The sequence below is a fragment of the Setaria italica genome, chromosome IX, assembly GCF_000263155.2.
Source record: "Setaria italica strain Yugu1 chromosome IX, Setaria_italica_v2.0, whole genome shotgun sequence".
Taxonomy (NCBI): Eukaryota; Viridiplantae; Streptophyta; class Magnoliopsida; order Poales; family Poaceae; genus Setaria; species Setaria italica.
In genome coordinates this window covers 11,605,700-11,625,992 of record NC_028458.1, presented here as the reverse complement: position 1 = coordinate 11,625,992, position 20,293 = coordinate 11,605,700, and the positions used below count along the sequence as shown (strand labels likewise).

Below are 20,293 nucleotides of genomic sequence, written 5' to 3'. Positions count from 1 at the left end.
TACAATCATCCTTTACCTTGGACCCTCCCGACACGAACCGTAAGCCTATTGTCAAGATTCTAGCTCTATGTACCTCTTGTGATAGACCCAAAATGATAGGCCAATACTTTAGCTATCACATACAATGCTTGTCTTAGATAGGATATATCACATCCAGCAATAGAATAATAATTTAAAAGTTCATTGTTACATCAAGAATATTGCAGAGTACATCCTGACATAAGTGATACAAAATCCAAAGGACTGAGTAACATGAAGAAGACTTCTACATAGTGGAGGCTAGGGCATCTCCATCCCCATAGGCATTCCAGCGTAGCATCATGGCTTCAAAAGGCGCACCCGTAGTTTTGGTTGAAGTCGTAATCCGGCTCTGAGCTTGAAAACTCAAGATCTACCCCTAAGAAATGGGCATGATTTCACACCCTAATATGCAATGCCAAGGAGTATCAATATACCAGTATGCAAGTATTTTAAGGATCCATGGCTTCTAATGCAGCATCGGTAGCAGTAGCTATCCGATAAATCTTCATCCCAGAACCAACCTCGCACACGTCAGGCCATCTCTGATAGAACTGGAGTCAAGCATGAAGTCAACATCCACCTCAGCTCTCTCTAGGAAATGAGGAAAGATCCCTCCGTTATCTCAATGGCAAATGCCAGACCTTACCTAAAAATTTGGAGAGAAGAAGAGTAATCCATGCCAATCGGGTGTAGCTAGTACCTTAGCACCACAACACCAAGACCGAGGATACATCTATACATAGAGTTTTAACTCCGTAGAGTGTGTACACATTTTCTCATACCAAGTGATGCACCAGGTGTAACTAGTACTTTAGCATCACAACACTGATGAAAAACCTGATTGTGATTGGCACCATCTCACTTTTCCAGGCTTGGAGATGTACGGTCACAACTGTACAACCCTCAACTGTGCGACTGTGAATCCTCCCTCGTGGACAGTGGGGGGCAGTAGGTATCCGCCATAGGTAAAATAGTAGGGTTCCAGGAAGTACCCAAGCGCCTCTCCCCTACTGACAAGTCCTCCTGCTCCATCATGCAAAGTGTGTTGAAGTCCACTCATCATCCCACCACAACTCATGCGGAGAACACATCAAGGATTCCATGACTTCTCTAACACATGCAAAGTGTGTCGTGAGTATAGTATATAAGAGCGCAAAGCAGGAATAATGTAATAAAAATAGGGGAAGGGGCTCAAAACAATATGAGGGTGATGCAATATGGTAGCCATGTAGTCAAAATAAGGCTTAGCTTGACTAGTTGCAATGGCTAATATGGTTCAATTATGGATCGAGTTGGACATGAACTTGGTTCATTTTTCTCTTCCTGCTCAACTTCATAGACGAGGTTGTTGGCATCCTCCGGGTTCTTCAAATAACGGAGCATTACAAGCAAATAAACTCTAAATGAGAACAATAGATGATCCAAATAACTCCAAACTTGTCATTATCAAGTAGAGCTTGATTTTAGAAAGATAATGAAACTGATTTCGTATTTTCTAAGTTAAAATGATTTAGTTATGAATTTTCAAAGGTTAGATCTAATTTAAATTATTTTTTGTGTTTCTTTCTCTCTTTTTTTTGCGAAACATGTTTCTTTGTTGTTGTGCTACTGTCGTTGTCGAGATTAGCGGATCAAGGCTTAGACTAGTAAATTTCTTTTATGCGCGTAAGGCTTCAGATGGTGGCGCGGGAGACACGGGATTTAGACTGGTTCGGGCCAAGGAACGCCCTACGTCCAGTGTCGGGTGCTGCTCGTGTTGCCCACGCGGGGTTCTGTAGTAAGGGTTACAGGAGTGCGAGAGAGGGAGCTGATCCCAGGTCTCTTGGGTGTGTCCTGATCTTCTAAGTGAGTACCAGTGTGTTCCGTTGGTTGGAGAGCGTTTGTTGTCCTGTGGGTTCGTCCCCCGGGGCCTCCCCCTGTCTCAAGCCCCCCGATCCTCCTTTTATAGCGTAAGCAGACCACCGGGGTTACAGGCGAGACCGAATGCGGGGGGAAGTAAAGAGATAAACATAGCTAGGTAAAAATACAACATGAAGGGAGGAACCGAGTTCCCGGATCCCCGGCGTCTTCGCCGGCCTTCGACTTTTGCCGGCACGTTTGCTGGAGGAGGGCGGCCGCCGTTGTGTCCCGTCGATGGCCTCCTCGCGTGATGATGGCTTTTCGTCGTGACTCTTGTGTCCGTTGGGGGGGGGGGCCGGATCCCGCCATCCTGCTGATGGCTCGCGGAGAGCGGACGTCGCATCCTTGCCGCCGGGCGCGCGGGATGCGAGAACGGGCGAGGCTTCCCCCTGCTCCGAGCGGCGCAGGCCATGAGTGCCCTGTGGCGAATGGGAGGAAGCTGCAGCTACTGTAGCTGGTACTGTGCAGCCGCGCATGGGTACTTACGGCAGGTTGTGTGGGGGCGCGGGTATCCTTCTTCCTGACAGACCTGCGGCGCATTTATGGCGAGATCGACAGGGGGACCCATGAGATCCGCGCCCGAGGCAGATACTTGTCTGGCGGGCCCGGGTCAACCCGACCTCCTACACTTGGGGTCGGGCGAGGCGGAGACCCGCGGCGGGGGGTCGGACGCTCCCGACCCCAGACTTGCGGTCGGGCGAGGCGGAGCTTGGTCTCCCGGGGGTCGGGGGCGCCTGATCCCGGAATACGAGGTCGGGCGAGGCAAAGCGTGATTCTCCCCCCCTATGTTGGGCCGGCGGCAGTCTTTGTTACCTTAGGTGGGTCTGGGCCTTCATGTTTTGTTGTTTCCATGGGCTTTGGGGAGACCGTTAATATTTTCCCCCCAACAGCTACTCTTTGCTATTTTGTAGTTGTCTTTGCTTCAACGAGTGAGGATGGGTTGCACCATGACTTTGTTGTTGTGCTCCAGTAGATCCCTTTACTTTTCTATTTTCTTAATAATTATTGGACAAACCAATAATCCACCCTAAGAGCAACTCCAAAAAAATCTATATCCTACCCCTAATACCTTGTTTAGGGAGAAAAAAAAGAAAAAAAGAACTCCAACAGCTTCCTCAAAACTTCCCCAAGCTATTCGTGACGCCAAAACAAAGCCTGTCACCGCGCATATTTGCGCGACGTCCTTCCTTCCCCAATTGTCCCCTTCCCACGCACAAGAGAGGCTTCCCGCGAGATTTGGTGCGCACGCATGGCAGGAAGCTCTGTGGCGGCGGCTGGGTGAGCGGCGGCGGCAGCGGGACGAGGGGCCCGTTTTTGCGTTTTCCGGTGGTGTGGTGGACGGTGCACGGGGACAAGTCGAGGAGAAAGCTGGGAGGGTTGGCTAGGTGGAGGCGTGGTGGATTTGGTGAAGGTGGTCGGACGGTGGCAAATCGGGTCGGCGGACGGAGTTTGGTGGCTTGGGGGTGGCGGACAGAAAACTTTCAATTCCCGACCGGGTGGAGGCGCGGCGGACGCCGAGGAGTAGCTGAGGGGGTAGCTAACGATGTGGTGAGGGTGTGGGTGCGGTGACTCGGTGGGAGGAGGGCGGAGCGCGGTGGATGGCGCTGGCAAGTGGAGCTCGGTTGGTCTAGCAATGGAGGGGAGGGAGTATGAAGGAGGCAGAAAAGGGGTTGGTCTAGCTGGTGGCGTGGAGCAGAGTGGGGCAAGGCGCGGTGCTGCAGGCGATGCGAACGTTGGTTGGCGCGCGCAGGGCGAGGCCGTACGCCGACGGCGATGTGGCGCGTGCGCTCTGGCTCCAGTCGGCCCCAACCAATAGCTCAAGTCATTCATCCAAATTTCGGTTCTTCTTCAGCTGGAGGAAGAAGAAGAAAGAATGAGACGCGGAGAGAGCAGGGAGGTGTCAGGCTAGGCCTAATTACGATGATGTGGCATGTTTGAAAATATTGGGAGCTAGTTATTAGCGATCTGTTGTGGGTTGATATGTTTTTGGGGGAAAAAAGCTTTTTAGAAGAGCCCCAATATATAGTTTTGAGGAAAAACTTTTTGGGAAACTTTTGGAGTTGCTCTCACCCTAAATAAAGGAGTTGTGACTCTCCAAATACGGGGAGATTATTGGGGAAGTGTAAAAAGTAACCCTCCCAATAATCACCAAAGAAATATTAGGACATCTCTATTAAGGGAAAGATTTATTAAAAAATTGCCGGAGACGTTGTTACAAGTGATCTATATTTTACTTTTCTTTTTTAAATGTTAAAATTCGGCGTACGAGACATATTCGAAGCACGACCCAAGATAGCGTATAGGCCAACAAACTACCGAGATCCCGAGCGTACGTACTAAACATTAGCCTGGTTTCCGTACGCTCAGTTCGGGAAAACAAAATTGAAACAGCAACACACACCAAATTCCAAATTGTCCTAAAACTCTTTTACTACCAGGCAGCAGCAGTTAAAAAACAGAGCGAGACGGAAAAAAGGGGAGATTTAATCTAAAAAGGAAAGAAAAAGGGTGAAAAAACCGGGTGCCAGGTCAACCACGAGGCGCCGGGCCGCCGGCAGCGTGACTCTCACGCCCGAATCCCAAAACCGAAATGGAGCATAGCGCCTGCGCCACGCACGCAGGAGCCGCTCGAATCAAATCAAAACGAGAGCTCCTCCCCGCGTCACCCCTCTGACAGCCCCCCAAATCTCCCGCGCTCTCTGTGGCGCGAGTCGGCGTCCCGCCGCGCCGCGGGGCCTCGTCTCCTCCCCCCGAAACGCTCCCAATTTTTTAAAATAATTCCCAAAATCTTCCCTCCCTCCGCCGAAACGCGAACGAATTTCCAAGCCGCGGCGGCGATCGAAAGGCACCCGAGGCCTTCCCTCCAACCGGAGCGCTCGCAAATCCTTCGAATCCAAAATAATGGCGGCCTCATCTCCCTCCCATTCCCCGCGCCCCGCCCCGCTACTTAACCGCATCCTGCCCTGGTCGCTCAATCCCTCCTCCGCCTCCTCCGCTCCGGCGCCTAGCTACCACTCCTACCACCGCCGCCGCGCTCGGAGCCGGAGGAGCAACCCCCTCCCCTCCACACCGCCCCCCCCCGCCCCCCGCCGCCGCCCATGGCCGACAAGGAGAACTCCGCCTGCGCCGCCGCCCCGCCGCGCCTCACCCGCGCCCAGGCCAAGCGCGCCGCCGCCGTCACCGCCGTCGCCGTCGCCGCCAAGCGCAAGCGCGTGGCCCTCACCGAGCTGCCCACGCTCCCCAACGCCGCGCACGACGACGACGACGACCGCGCCAAGCCCGCCAGGAAGCAGCGCCTCCTCCCCGCCGCCGAGCCCAAGCCCAAGCCCAGGGCCGCGCCCAAGCCGGCGCCCCCCTCCGCCGCCGATGCCGCCGCCGCCGCGGATGGCGAGGAGGGGGACCCGCAGCTCTGCGCGCCCTACGCCTCCGACATCTACTCCTACCTCCGCTCCATGGAGGCGCAGGCCAGGCGCCGCCCCGCGCAGGACTACATCGCCGCCGTGCAGGTCGACGTCACGGCCAACATGCGCTCCATCCTCGTTGACTGGCTCGTCGAGGTCGCCGAGGAGTACAAGCTCGTCTCCGACACGCTCTACCTCACCGTCTCATACATCGACCGCTTCCTCTCCGACAAGGCGCTCAACAGGCAGAGGCTGCAGCTCCTCGGTGTCTCCGCCATGCTCATCGCCTCGTAAGCACCCGATCCATCGATTACCTATAGCATTTCTGTCTCGATTTATCGATTATCGCTAGAATTGAGTTCCAATTCTGATGCATTGGGTCGAATCGATTGCAGCAAGTATGAGGAGATCAGCCCGCCGAATGTGGAGGACTTCTGTTACATCACTGACAACACCTACACCAAGCAGGAGGTGTGTGTTTACAACCTTGTATGCTTTGAGTGCGACTTGCGTCCGGATCTTGCTAGTGATTGATTCTGAATCAGTAATTGGTCTGTGCTACTTCTTGGTGCTTGGGATCTGTAGGTTGTTAAGATGGAGAGTGATATACTGAATGTCCTCAAGTTTGAGATGGGCACTCCTACCACCAAGACGTTCCTGAGGTAGATCACAAACCAAATCAATCTGATGAGGTATTATCGGCATTCCTGTGTTGCTAAATGTCTTGTCCTCTGTTTCCTTGTCTGTTAACAGGATGTTCATCAGATCTGCCCAAGAAGACAGCAAGAATGTAATACCACAGTAACACCTTTCAGATCTGTTACATTTGAACCTTGAATTCTACTTCCATTCAAAGTGCCTGCTACCTGTGTACATCATAGTCTGATCCATTATGTTGTGATGCATAATGCAGAATCCTAGCCTCTCGTTGGAGTTCCTGGGGAGCTACCTTGCTGAGCTGAGCTTGTTGGACTATGGCTTGCTTCGCTTCTTGCCATCACTTGTTGCGGCCTCGGTGGTGTTTGTTGCAAGGCTGACCCTTGATCCACACACCCATCCCTGGGTATGATATAGATCTGCTCGATTCCAATTGTTGCTCTGGCTCATATGCTATGAAATGCCGACTCATTTTGTTATGTATATATGGCTGCAGAGCAAGAAGATGCAAGCACTGACAGGCTACAATCCATCTGAGTTGAAGGACTGTGTTACTGCCATACATGAGCTGCAGCTCAACCGGAAATGTTCATCTATGATGGCGATCCGGGACAAATACAAGCAACACAGGGTAAGCATGAACTTTTGGCAGCCACATGATTTTCATGTCAGATCGTTTGCATAATTCTAGTGTCCTAACTTCGCAATAAATCTTTTGAACAGTTCAAGGGTGTATCAGCATTGCTACCTCCTGTTGAGATCCCTCCATCATACTTCAAGAAACTCAAGGACTAGGTGTTCCTGCATAATCTAGTAACGCCAAGCACACTTTGAGCTTTCCTCCACCAAGACGCGCAATGATGAGGTCGAGAAGTGACTTGTCAGTCCAGTTGGGGGACTGAGAGGTTCTTGGATGCTGCGTCTTGGCTCGAGTAGGAGCGTTTGGAGTTAATTTAGTTGAAGTTGAAGCTCAGTAGGAGGCTAGCCATGTCAAATCTTGTACCTGTGTATTATAACAATACATTACAATCAAATGCCTTTATTGTTGAGGGGCACAATTCCAAAATTTTCATTTATTGGTCCTTGCGCCGTTTTCTCCTTGATTATTTTTTCCCACACAGTTCTACAAGTCCAGAACACAATCTAGTGGGCAGTTTTGCATCTTAGGGTACCTTATGTGTGTATTTATATTTTTAGAAGTTGGTAAAACAGCATACTGAAAGTGAGACACTCTTCACACAGAAATTGAGTCTTCAGTAGACTGGGAAGTTGGAACAGTTGTGAATGATCATTACTAATACAATGTGACCTTTACAGTTGATTGGAAAATTGGCCACATGTGAATGATCATTACTTCGAACACAATACACCTTTACAGTTCATTCTTGGAAAACTGGAAATTCTAAATGTCTGAATTCTTATCGTCTTGAAATGTTATTGTCATTCATGATAACTTTTGCAGTTTCAACTTGTTAGTACTCGGTACTTCAGTAGTGTACTTTGCTAAACTGATGGATGGAGTAGAGCACTCAGCAAAGCACTGAATCTGAAAATTCTTGAATTGTGCGTATGTGGTTCTGGAGAAGGAGCAGATGGGCAATTAGCTACACTAGTACACTGTAATGATATAATAAGCATGTATCCTCATTAGCCTGATTGTGGCAACCTTCACCATGTTGCTTCAAGTAGATACTAACATATCATTGACCTCAGTTGAAACATATTGCATGTTTAGAAGTGGTTAATAAAACTTTTTGACAAAACTAACAATTGGTGTATTCCAGTGGTTTCATGGCAAGTAATTCCACTTCTTTCTGCCATTCGTGTATTGGCACTGTATATCAAACAGAAATACAGCAAATCCAATTAACTGAACAGTGAAGTTCATGTTTAGTTATTTGTATAGTTAGCCCTGACCGTACTCATCTCTGAATTCTACTAATACTCTAACCAAGGGTAGCTGGTGTAAATGTTGTTCCTTCAAAAACCTGAAGTGACATTTCTTTGCAAATAAACAAACTTTCTGAATGTTAGTGATTTCACTTTGGATGGAGCAGTGTTGAAATTCTTCATGCTGGTAGATATTCCTTATACTGCGAAAGTTTATACCATGTCAATTTTTCTGTGCCAACTGGCACTACAACTTATCACTTGACCTAATAGGCTACAAAGTTACAGTAAGGCAAAATCTTCAGAATGGTATCTGGATTCACTCTGTAAAAAATATTACAACTTTCATCCAGCTGCTTGAATTTGTTCATCTTTGAACAAAAATCCAAGGGGTTGTTTTACAACCTGAGAGCCTGGACAGCATCTCATGAAGGCGACATTTGCCTATATAATCCAATTTCAGGGCTCCTTTAGCTGTTTCAGAGCCAAGCAATTTTGGAAAACCGAAACAGAGAATAAATGCAGTTTTTTTTTTACCTTGCTATTGTGCAACACAAACTGAACACTGCAGACTATCTTGCAAGAAAAAATCGACCACATAACAGCCTATGTTCCCTGTGTAATCAAGCACACGAATAACTTCATCTCAGCCTACAGTATGTTTTCCGAGAGGTATGGGACTATGGGAGCATGTAGCAAATTGATCACATTGATCTGAATTCAGAAGTAGGCTCCAGGGACAGGGAGACCATGCTTCAGTTGAGGCCTGGTGGGAGGAGATAATGGCGCCCATTGCAAACCCTGATGTGAAGGTTTCTGCCTCTATCTTTATCTATACATGCAGAGTATTTGAAAGGAAAGAAACTGACATATTTTTCAAAAAAAAAAAAAGAAAAGAAAGAAGAAGCAGGCAGCCACTGAAGATATGCTATGTGGCCAAGGATGATGTTGCAGACAAGCTAGTTGGTTATGTGTAGTTTCTCAGCTGCTCTGTTTTTGATGTTGTTCGCTCTTTTCTTCTGAAATCATTTTTTTGACTGATCAGCTAAGGTACTTGTTCATCACCGTCAAGTGCTACTCACTGTCCATTTTTTTTTTGAAAACAATACAGTGATGAAAAATTGGTCATTTCCCATCTAAATTCATTCATTTACTGTTCTAACACTTCTCCCTTGCCGTGTTGGCTGTTGTAATTCTTATCAAGTGCATTCCTGTTTCCATGTACCTATAACCTACTTGAGTACAAACTTGATCCATATTCCACAGAACAATTTGTTTAACTGCCCTACCCAATGCAGAATGTTGTAGCAGCTCAAGCATGTCCCATAGCGCTGCAATTCTTCAAGTCTTCGATCTCCCAAGTCTCACAGTACACATTGATTTCCAAAAGGAGATTTCTAGGAAACAATCAAGAACTCCCTCTAGTCGTAAGTGACGTCTTGTGTCATAATAATGTTTCCAGCTTTCCCTGTGCCTATGTCTCATTTCTCTAGTACAATGTGCTCTGGACATTTCAGTTATACACTAAAATTCTATTAAAAACTTCAAAAAATTTACCAAGTCCCCTAGTCACGCAGGGCGAGCCATGAGTTACTTCTAGTATACATCTGATCATGCTTTGGATTTGACTTCATCATTCAGATATTAAAATATCTATAATATTTTTAAAGAAATAGAGCACAGGTTGTCTTCAGCTACAGAAACAGAAGGGAAAATTCTTGAAATAGATAATTGACATTCTCTCATGTTGGAAATGATGCATCAGGTTCTTCATCATTAATAAAAAGATTTCTGAACATTGCATAGTCTTTTGCAATGTTCGGAGATGCTAAATTCTTTTGGTATAGTACTAGCTAATAATAGTGAACTAGGTTGCTTTTCTGCTGACCTTTCTCTATCTTATCTTTGTGCTGAGTAGAATGGCACAATGGCACCTGCAACTACCACTTGCTGAATAGGAGGGAAACATCTGACTAACGCATTTTCCATGTCAGACATGGCTGGACAGATTCAGAATTCAAAGGCAATACTTTTTTAAGCAAACTTTATTCCTGCCAACAAGTTCTTGATACTGATCGACTTGTAAGTTGTTTTTTCCTATTTGGTTCCCCTTTTTCATACCTTTTTCTTCTTTCGCTGAACATTGTGGACTTGGATCGTGAGGGAAGTACAATATTTACACTAAAATGTTAGACTCGGACAATAAAATTAAATTCCTCCAAATTTCTTTTCTTCCTAGTAGTATACTAATATTTTGCTCCCGTGCCTTTTTGTCGAAAGCTCTGTCTTGTACGTCAAAAGAGCATGATGATGCATATACACACCATTAAGCAGTTCGAAACGCACTCTTCATCCTGCGATCCGATCTTACGACACAGAATCTGGCTCATGATAATCCTAGATTTTAACTCATAAAAAAATGTCTCAGCATGCACTCAAAATGGATTTCACATCTGATGAAAAGAACAGCCAAATCTTGAGAAAATTTCCCCTGCATGCCTCAGCGATGGTATCTGAAGATGCAGACTTAACCGATCATTTCTTGAATGATTCGTTATTCAGAAACTAGAACATCATGGTGAGGAATTAAACACTTCATAATTAATTATATACTGGTCAAATTAATTGAAAATCAAAGTACAGGTCGCTAGAAAACTCTACATCCATCCACTAGGATCTTTCACAGCCTGAGGTCCAAGTCTATCTTCTTACTCTGCTCCGATGGCTGCTGCTCCGAGCTCGGCGGCTCAGGCTGCGTTCTCATCCGGAAGCTCCCCGGCCACGTCGAGCTGACCGGCTCCTCGAAGAGGAGCTGCGTCCACGGGGTCGCCGCGGCCGTGGCGGCGCTGTCGCCGTCGTGGAACCTGGGCGCCGTGCCCGCGGCGGTGGCGGCCGCCCGCGCCGCGGCGAGCTCCTGGCTGGCCTTGTGGATGGCCGAGCTCGCCGGGCTGACGCGCAGGGCGGCGTGCACGAACGCGGCGTGCGCCTCGAGCGGCAGGCCGGCCATGACCATCCTCTGCGCGTGGAGGTGGTGGTAGGCCGTCGCCGAGGACGAGGAGCGCTTGGCCGCGCTGCGCTCCCGCTTGTGCGCGTTCTGGTGCCCGCCCAGCGCCTGCGAGCTGAAGAACTTGCGCATGCAGAAGTTGCAGGAGAACACCTTGTGCGGCGCGGCGCCGGCGCCGGCGGCGCCCGCAGCCGGAGAAGGAGGAGAAGCAGGCTTGGCCGGCTCGCCGTCCGAGGACGAGGAGTCGCCGTCCGTGGCCGGCGCCGATAGATCATCTTGCGAGGCTTTCACGGCCAGCGTGAGGTCCAGCCACGCCATGGCGCCGTCGACCCTACTTATCTGCTCGCCGCCGGCCATGGGCAGCCGCTCCGTGCTCTGCTCGTTCACCGACGCCTCATCGGCCATCTGCTCCATGCTCCAATCTTGCATGGAAACTGAAACTAGCTAGCTGCTAGTGTTTCTTGGCTCTCGACGCTGCTTCTGCTTGCAGGTGATCAGCTACCAGCTACTACCACGCCTGGTTTCAGGTTCGCAGTTTGCTTTATAGAGAGTGAGAGGGCCCGAGGCACGGGGACAAGCTAATAACGTAAGGATTGTAGAGAGGGAATAATTCTTTTGGGTAATGGAGGCTTGTGGAGGGTCTCTGCGAGGAATCAGGAGGTAGAGAGAGAAAGAGAACCTTTGGTTTGTCTCTCTCTCTCTGCACTCCACTTATTAGTGGATATCTCCTCCGAATCACACTCTCTTTCTCTGTCTAGCTTCCTTTACCCGCTTATCTCTTCTTCCTCGATCTCCTTTGCTTTCCCATCTGGATCTGGCCCATGTCCCTGGAGCAGCGCCTTCTCACATCACCGTCTCCGATCCTATGCCCTCGTCCATCCTCATCCGGTTCTGTACCCAGGTTCATTCCACACCTGTAGCAGGTAACCCATGTAGAGCTTGCCTCCATCTGTGACTGTACCTACTCTTTTTCTGAAAGATCATGGTACCATACCTGGTAGGACAAATTAAATTTCAACGGCAACGTCAACCGTTGCTCTCCAGTTGAAACCGACGTGTCGTTTTACCAGTGGCGCAGGGTGCGGTGAAAGTGATTTCTCTGACAAAAACATGCGTGAACACACATACAACTGGTTCTTCTGGAATTTTGCTGTCCAAACTCCAGTTAAACTCATGGTTGGGTTCATGTCACAGTCAGAAAGCCATGCATGAAGCTAACCCACTCTGTCCTTCACATTGATGGCACCCTGATCAAGTTACATGCTCACACATCCTGCAAACCTTTGTCTGAAGATTAGCATTTACGCCGAAACACGGTGACCGGGACGCGCCGCGTGACGTTGACTGCACCCTGTTTTCTCTGATAAGTTCCATTAGCACACATGATTTTTCTCTTTTCTTTTTATGTATGTGTTCAGTAGCAGTAGACACTAGTTAGTGGGCGCTGGAAAGATTTCCCCGCATCGGGTCCTGTCGTTTTTCTGTACCAGCACTAGAGCTGACTGATATGAACACTAACAGTTCAGAGTTTAGACTAAATCACTATGACTTGTTCATGAACCTTGTCTCATGCATGCATTTTGTGTTTTTTGCTATCCTCTTAGAGTTGGCAAGTGTCAGCGATGGAAATGTGGAATTGTACAATGATGCCCCCACAAGATTTTTCCTTTTGGTGGTGGGAGACTGTTGCTGTCACAGCCCACAAGTGCACTGGTATAGAGAGGAGGACCAGCTGTACTTTTTTTTTTCCCGGTGGTCTTCTGTTTGCAGCTGGGAGCCCGAACCCCGAGCAGATGAGTTCTTGCGAAAGCTAGTGCGTTGTGATGTTAGCATTGGATCCTGACTCCTGAGTCAACTTGATCAGGCAGGCTTGGGGATAGAAAAGGAGAGGCACCTGGCTTCCTTCCACATACTTAGCCATATCTGCAGGGGGCAGCTCCAACATGCGTCGCTTTCGGCGAGATATGCAGATCTACATGCATTTCTAGAGCACAATCGGCCAGGGACCCAGTGGAGTGGCATCTAGTTCTTCAGTTCCACAATCACCAACCTTGTATGTTTCTGTTTCTTCTTTTTTCAAGAAAAAAATGCTATTAATTTCCCGGCTTGAATAGGAAGGAACGTATAGCTCGGTTTCGCCACCTGTTGCAAGTGCTTTCTGTCATCATGTTATTTAGGTATGGAGTAGTTCTCAAATCATGAGCTCTACTCAATCTGTGGTCCAGCTCAGCTGTTGTATTTGACCTGTGCTCTCAAACTTTGAGAGGGGTCCAATAATCTCAACATGATCATAGTGGGAGATCCTGCTTGCGCAGCTATTCCTTTCGTAATGGAGACGGCAATACATCGGCAAGTTTTCAACGTGATTAGACAGCTATAAGCCATGAAACAATGTTAGAAATGGCCAATCAAGAACACCCACAGTTCGGTTGGCCTGTTGCTGCAACTTACAAGTCATCAACTGATGTCACTTCAGTCCTGTACTTGCAGCGAGCTGAGGTCAAGTACAGTTAATGCTTTGACCTTATCCCCTCCGCGTCAAGCTGAATGCGACAGTAAGAAATCCTATTCGCACTGTAATTCCTTTCTTGAGACCGATTTAGAGAGATGATGATAACTTGCCGAAAAGATTTTCTAACCTGCTGCTAATTATTTGAGAAATCAGGCGTCTGCCATGTGATAAATGAGCAGGACTCTTCCTAATTCGCACCACAAGTGAGTGAGATTAGTTCAACTTGTCCAAAAGGCAGCCACACTTTTCTATTGGTATGAGTTCCTGGTGATGGTGGCAACCCTTGTCTGCCACTTTGCATGCTTCTAGTAACAGAGCAATGGCCCATGGAAACCACGAGAGGGCAAAATACTTTTCAAGCAACAACATCCCTGGCATCTGCAGGAACTGATGTTATGTTCACTCAGGCATAGGGTGCTAAAGCCTCTGAAAGTCTTTTATATATCAGGTGCACGTAGACATGTTTACATGTTGATTCCTTGGACCATGTCTGGCCACAATGGCAGCCATGGGGGCTGTATGCTGCGTCCAGAAGCCAAAAGAGAAGGGATGAGAATGACATGTAGTTTGCAATGAGAAGAATTAGGGGGGTTTCAGATGGACGGTCTCATGAAGTGCAAGAATATTGGGAACTTGATGACACGCTTTACTGAAAATCAAACTTGTGTGCCCGGATTGGGCACGTCTCTCTTCTTGTTTGTCCTTTCATGAATGTTCACCAATCGCATTGCGACAAAGATGGGTCCTCAAGGATCTGCATCTGCCGACGAGCATTGGACAAGAACTTTCAGCAGCAGCAGCAGTAGTGGTAGTTACCTTGTGACTTTGTTAAAGCATCTGACAAGTGACAGGGCTTGATCCTGACTAAACGCACATGGTGAAAAATCAGGTGCTTGATTTGTGGACTGGAGTTGTGCATGGTGTGGGAGATTCGTCTCGTCGATTGTTATCGATAACTTGATTATCCCCGGAAGTGAGTTTGCTGAGAGCCTGGGACTGCTTGGCATCTTCTGAACTTTTTATCCTGTTTTTGCTTTAACAAACACGTTATCTTACCTTTATGTCAGATGTCTTAAGGTTCGTGAACTTAAGGTTTGCTACACTTGTCAGATGGAGAAAGCAGTGAAGAAGTTTACGTTGATCCATGGAGCATGGCTGTTCTTGCAGAGAGTTTTTGTTTGCTGTAAATAAAATTCACCTCAGAAAGTTATATTTATATTTATATGATCAGGAATAGTAAAGTGAAGTTCAGGAATTGAATGAATCTATCAGTTCAATTATTGCTCTAGATTGCATCGAACAACTTCGATAGCATAAAGAATGTTCTCTAGTCGATCACGCGTGAATTTAGAAAAGAGCTCCAGAGCCTACGAAAGTGTGCCATGCAAGTGAAACTGAAACATTCTGATGCGCTGCACTGTCAGAAGGAGACAGATTTTATTTTTCTTCGACGAACCGAAGGAGACAACTAAAAAGAAAGGAGAGAATCGTCGAGAAAAAAGCATAAAATGCAAAAGCATACCAATCTACTTTCTATCGGCATTAAAAGTACAGAAATGTGACATCAACTCTCAAGGACATGCGCTAGAGAAACTAGAGCAACTGCTGTTGCATTTCTATAACCAAAGGCCTACGCTACTTTCTTCTGAAGTTGTGCAGGATCTACTTCTATCCCATAGGTACCTCATGAATGGACGAGAAGCGTTGGACGAGTAAAAAGCCTAATCACGCTGATGCTATTCAACATCTACAGGAACTAGGGGAAGCTTGCACATCAATCACAGGACTGCACATGACCCTTCTGATATGGTGGATGCTAGTAAAAGTTCTCAAATAGAGAAGGCCTCCATCGATGTCGGTATCTTTCACCCCCAGTACTGCAATGTAAAAGGATGATTTCATATCCAAATCCAATTGTTACCACGTGTGCAGAGAGTGCAGTGGAATAGAGAAGCAGGGCTCTGCACTAAGCTGCTGGTTTAGAGGGGAGGAGGGCAGTAACAAAGTGAAACGTGTTTTGGACTGCATTACTGAGGCGCCACCTCCCCTAGAAAAAGGATTTCGATGCTATTATATTATATTCTCGAGGATTGCAACCTACAGAACAAACACCATGCAATATCTGAATAAAATTGTCACTATTTTGTCACCACGCATTGCACAGTTTTGAGGCTTTTATCTGTTTACTGCGAAAATGGGGCATCACAGTATCATGTACTTAACTGATGAATGTATTGAAGAGGGATGCCGACTGTTGCGCCCATCGATCCCGTACGACTTCCTTTAATTACAAGCCAGATTACTACACATAACAGAGCCAAAACAAAACTATAAGCGAATTAAGCAAGGGAAAAAACAGCTGCACATTCCTTAGCATAACCCTGAACTTTTTTAGTTAGTTGACAGCAGTTCATTGCCCACATAAGTTACATTTATCATTTCTCACATTGCATAATGAAACAATATTTAACAGATTATGTATTTTCTCAATGTTACCCATTGTAGCAAAAATGAATGCACAATATATTATCCTACTATCTGTCAAAACATAACCTAATATGTTTATATTTACTATAAAAGAGAAAGAAACTAATGATTTACAGAACCAGTGCACTACCACATTATCAGAAAGTCATCTGAGACTAACCATGTACTGATGTACAAGAAATTGCTGGTAAAGAAATGCATCCTGTTAAATGAAATCTCCTTCCACAAAAAATGCACCACCAAAACCATTTATGCCAACTGATCAGTCAGTACCAAAATTTTTGCATTCTCCTTTCACATGCTGACTCACATGAACAAGAACAAAGTCATCCATCCAAAGTATACAAGTTCTAAAACTACCTGTACCAAAATGCTTGCTAGATATCCATTCATATACTGCCAAACAAATGAATAACGACTCAGAAACTCAAAGATGTCAGTCATAAATCGCTACTGATAATATTCTAAGCATCCTGTCAAATCTCCTTTCACACACTGAATGAGGAACGGATGTGAAAGTCTAACTTCAGTCTCTTCACTTCCTTGTCTAGCTATGAAGGCTTTCATTTTCTGAGTCTAGGTTTCTTCCCTATCCATGAAATCTGCCAAGGCTGGCCTGTGGTAGTCTCAGCAGAACCAGTCTTTTGTGCAGTCTCAGCAGAACTGATGTTTCGTTCTTTGGAGTCCGTCCCTTGTGCCTTTGCATGCTTTGTCTGATTTCTACGTATTGTAGCAGTCTCACCAGGATTTCTGTTCTGCTCAGCCTTCGTTTTCCGTGTAGGCTTCCTCCTATACATTGCGCTAGCCTCAGCAGAACCGGTCTTCTGCCCAATCTCAGCAGAACTGATGTTCTGTTCTGTGGAGTCTTTCCCTTGTGCCTTAAAATGCTTCATTGGCTGAGTTCCACCTATTGCAGCAGTTTCATCAGGATTGGTGTTCTGCACAGCCTCTGTTTTCCGCGTAGGTTTCTTCCTATACATTGTGGTAGTCTCAGCAGAACACTGCGCTTTGTCAGTCTCACCAGAATTGATCTTCTGCTCTTTGTCATTCTTGACAGAATTCCACTGCGAACTGCTGGTAACTTTCTTTCTCAGCTCGTCTAAATCATTGGTCATTAAGTCCAGAGTATCAAAAAAGTGGTGCTCGTCATCGCTACCAATCTCAGACTACAGACACAAATAGAAGAAAACATGTTATGGAGTTGCCAACAGATAATGCAGGAATCATCATGCAAACTAGTAACATTAGCTTACATTTGCTTCCAACTCGATGTACTCAAGACCTTTATGCACGATCCTGATCAAGGTACCTTGTGGAATCATTCCCTGGATGTTGCCTCTTTCAATATCCGCCTCATAGAAGAAATTGAATGCAGTATGCACAAATCCTGCAATTTCATATGGAACAAGTACATCATTAGGTTACATCTTACAAATAATTTACATGCTTCAAAAAAAAAAAACTAGACAGCATAGCCAAAAAAGAAGACGAAGAGGACAACGATACCAGAACCCAAACAGCTAAAGACAAGCTTACTGCAACTTTTTATACAATGACAAATAATGCAAATGTCTTTCATGTTTCACATTGAGCAAGCTAACACTAAACAATCAGCTTGATTCTGGTGAAATTATTAGAGGCGCTGAACTATTTGGGGGAGAAAACCTGACACCTCATAAAGTGTCTAAGAAACAATTAAGCAATGCAGAAATAATTACGCAACCCACTCAATGAAGGTTAGTAGTACAAATGATGCCACTGTTTTATTACCACATTAGATACTGTTCTTTTCCTTGATTCTAGCTCTCCAGGAATCCAAGTTTTCTGAGCTATTTGCTGAATTCGTAATGACACATCATTGACCAAATTATGGATCAAAAGAATAATGCCAAAACATCAGGTTGGGAAATCCAATATTAAAAATTATTAGGTAAGAAAACGCAACGGCATGAAATATGGAATCCTCCAACCAAGAGCGAAATGTCACCATTTATTAAATTATCCTCCCAAGTTCGTATGTACAGTTCAAATTGGCCATTTTTCTGTTCATATCAACAGATCAACATAGTCACACAACAATTTATTTTTCAACCGAACTTATAAAGAATTGGTATGTGGTCAGTTGTATAAAACATCATGAATCAGCAAAAGTAAATGGCCCAAATAACTTGTTAAATTGGTCCAAAGTCACCAAAGCAACAAACATTCCTATAATCACTTAGAACAGAAGTTATTGGTGATTTATTTTGTATTAACAAACCAAGCATAGTAAATTTTTTCGCAACTTTCTGGATGTTTCACAAAACAACATGCTACCTGTGGCACGCCTTAAAAGAAAGAAGAAGCCATACAAGGATGTACTACTGTTCCCTTAGAACCAAAGAATAAATGTTTCTTAAAGGAAGCACCGTCATAGTTTTATTAAACTAGCAGTACTCTCGTGGTTCTGATTTATAAGCTATTCGATGAACCCGACAAGACAATAAAATGACCCAAGCTTAGGATGAACGAAAATTTTTTGTGATAATGGCACTGGCTGATCAACATAAGTGAATATTCCAAAAAAATATGTTCCCCTGCCTCCCTTCACACATTGATTTATTTCTTTTTGTTCTCTACACATGAAATTCTTCAAATTTTTCACTAAACTAAGCAAACCAACACTAGTTTCAGCCATTATATAGGTCTCTAACAACACAATGACCAATATTACCCTAGAAAGAACTAACAAACAAGTAATGCTAATATCCGACCAAGATGTGAGAGGATTGGGCTCCAGTTTGTCAAACCTGAATCCTGGAGGTATCTGTACACTGCAGCGTTAAGCTCAGTTCCTGTGAGGGCCTCAGACCCTTTTCTCTGCATCGAAGACGACACTGAAGGAACCAACCCTTTCTTGAAGTCTAGAAAGGCAGTTACAATTACAAAGTCAGTCATCGAAGATTTGGTAACTAGAATGCTAATATGATGGCATCTTGCCAAAACATTAAGGCAACAAAACAAATTCTTGCCAATGCTCGTAAAAGCATACAAAATTTTAAACAATCAATCAGCTGTCTTTGCTGGAAATTCCATGAAACCAGAAGCATCACAGGTGCTCAAATTTGCATTAACTGTTGGTGTACTGTGTGTATTAGGGCCCAATAGGCCCATGTAAGACATCTATATAGCTACCCTCTAGGGTTAGCCCATAATAAATCTATTACCTTCTGATATGGTATCAGCCTAGGTTAGGGTTAGGGTTACCTGTGACTGCCGCCGCCGTCGCCGCCGCCGCCGCCGCCGCCGGCCGGCGCCATGGCCGGCGACTCCTTCCCCCCTCCCCTCTCCTCTTTCCCCTCTCTCCTTCCCTCGTGGGCGCAGGTGGCGGCCGCCGACCGGCCCCCTGCGGCCGCGGCTCTGGCGGCCGTCGGGGCGGGCCCTGCCGCCGCCGAATTACTTATACATGTCATAACTTCCATCTAGCCTAGGCCAACCAAAAGTGGAAGTGGCGTTTATGTTTCAGAGTTCAGCCTTTACACGAATTCTGAAGCTCTGAATCCTTAAAAAAAGTGAGGAGTTGACCACAAAAGCTAAAGAGATTAATTAGGGGACACAATTCAGTAATAACCCAATCAAGGACATGATTAACCCAATTCAGCAATCGATTTTGCTCATGTACTAACAAACCACGAGACCTCCATCAGTAACGTTCAAACCGACCACTGATAACCAAGAAAGGACGCCCAAACGAACAATTCATAACCCTAGCCAAGATTTCATCCAACCGCATAACGCTGATCAAGAACATATGCCTCGTCATGATGAACCCCAACGCAAGGCGCAAGGAAAAAAAGAAAAGGCTCGCCGATCCAAGAAACATCCAAATAGCGCGCAATGCCGACACGGGAGGAGCGGGGCTTGAGGCCAAACCTGAGAAGTACGCCCTGGAAGTAGGGGGTGCACGGCGGCGGAGGTCGTTGGGCGCGACGCACGGGAGCGCCCGCCGCTGCTCCGGCCGGCGGTGCGGAGATAGTCCGAGGGCGTGAGCAACCTCGTGCGGCCCCGGCGGGGCGGCGGGGGCACGAAGCCTGCCCTTCTCTTGGATAGGTAGCGGCGCGGGAGCTTGGGTTCCTCCGTTCTTGTCTTGCCGACGACGAGGCGGTGCGGGGGGTTTGTCCGTTGGGATTCTCGGCCGGGAGACCGGAGACGGGTCTTGAAAAGAAGATTCGGAGGAGACGAGACGAGAACGCAGGCAAGATTTTATAGGCACTGGGCAGCGGGCCACATAGGTTGGTTGTGGGCCAGGGAATGCAGGGAACTGTCTCTTTCCGGGACTCTCGGGCCATGCCGGCATCGACCAGCTCGTGAGGAATACCGACCTCTGTTTCCAAATACTTATCACTTTTGAGCATCTTATTTGTTTCAAAATATTTGGCACTT

At 46.5% G+C, this 20,293-nt stretch overlaps 3 protein-coding genes across 3 annotated transcripts; 1 reads left to right on the top strand and 2 right to left on the bottom strand.

Moving 5' to 3' along the window:
- The first annotated feature begins 4,989 nt into the window (after positions 1 to 4,989).
- On the top strand, positions 4,990 to 7,061 carry LOC101761211 (cyclin-A3-1). Its single transcript, XM_004982387.2, has 7 exons — positions 4,990 to 5,611; positions 5,717 to 5,792; positions 5,907 to 5,983; positions 6,075 to 6,111; positions 6,235 to 6,384; positions 6,475 to 6,609; positions 6,702 to 7,061. Exons 1-7 carry the CDS (start codon positions 5,019 to 5,021, stop codon positions 6,771 to 6,773), a joined length of 1,140 nt encoding a protein of 379 aa, XP_004982444.1. The 5' UTR covers positions 4,990 to 5,018; the 3' UTR covers positions 6,774 to 7,061.
- A 3,334-nt stretch (positions 7,062 to 10,395) lies between these two features.
- Positions 10,396 to 11,717, bottom strand: LOC101760806 (zinc finger protein 7). Its single transcript, XM_004982386.3, has one exon. The coding sequence runs from the start codon at positions 11,299 to 11,301 to the stop codon at positions 10,549 to 10,551; it is 753 nt and encodes a 250-aa protein (XP_004982443.1). The 5' UTR covers positions 11,302 to 11,717; the 3' UTR covers positions 10,396 to 10,548.
- A 4,717-nt stretch (positions 11,718 to 16,434) lies between these two features.
- On the bottom strand, positions 16,435 to 18,736 carry LOC101760559 (WD40 repeat-containing protein HOS15). Its single transcript, XM_012842659.1, has 4 exons — positions 18,661 to 18,736; positions 17,125 to 17,258; positions 16,745 to 17,037; positions 16,435 to 16,543 (listed from the first exon to the last, which is right to left on the bottom strand). The coding sequence occupies exons 1-4, from the start codon at positions 18,734 to 18,736 to the stop codon at positions 16,435 to 16,437; spliced, it is 612 nt and encodes a 203-aa protein (XP_012698113.1).
- Positions 18,737 to 20,293: the final 1,557 nt, after the last annotated feature.

Coding starts and splice junctions, on each gene's coding strand:
- LOC101761211 (XM_004982387.2), top strand. CDS start 5,019: ATGGCCGACAAGGAGAACTCCGCCTGCGCCGCCGCCCCGCCGCGCCTC. Junction 6,112..6,234: donor CCCAAGAAGACAGCAAGAAT/GTAATACCACAG, acceptor TGCATAATGCAG/AATCCTAGCCTCTCGTTGGA. Junction 6,385..6,474: donor ATCCACACACCCATCCCTGG/GTATGATATAGA, acceptor ATATGGCTGCAG/AGCAAGAAGATGCAAGCACT.
- LOC101760806 (XM_004982386.3), bottom strand. CDS start 11,301: ATGCAAGATTGGAGCATGGAGCAGATGGCCGATGAGGCGTCGGTGAAC.
- LOC101760559 (XM_012842659.1), bottom strand. CDS start 18,736: ATGCAGAGAAAAGGGTCTGAGGCCCTCACAGGAACTGAGCTTAACGCT. Junction 17,038..17,124: donor ACATCGAGTTGGAAGCAAAT/GTAAGCTAATGT, acceptor TTGTGTCTGTAG/TCTGAGATTGGTAGCGATGA. Junction 16,544..16,744: donor ATGAAGCATTTTAAGGCACA/AGGGAAAGACTC, acceptor CTCCAAAGAACG/AAACATCAGTTCTGCTGAGA.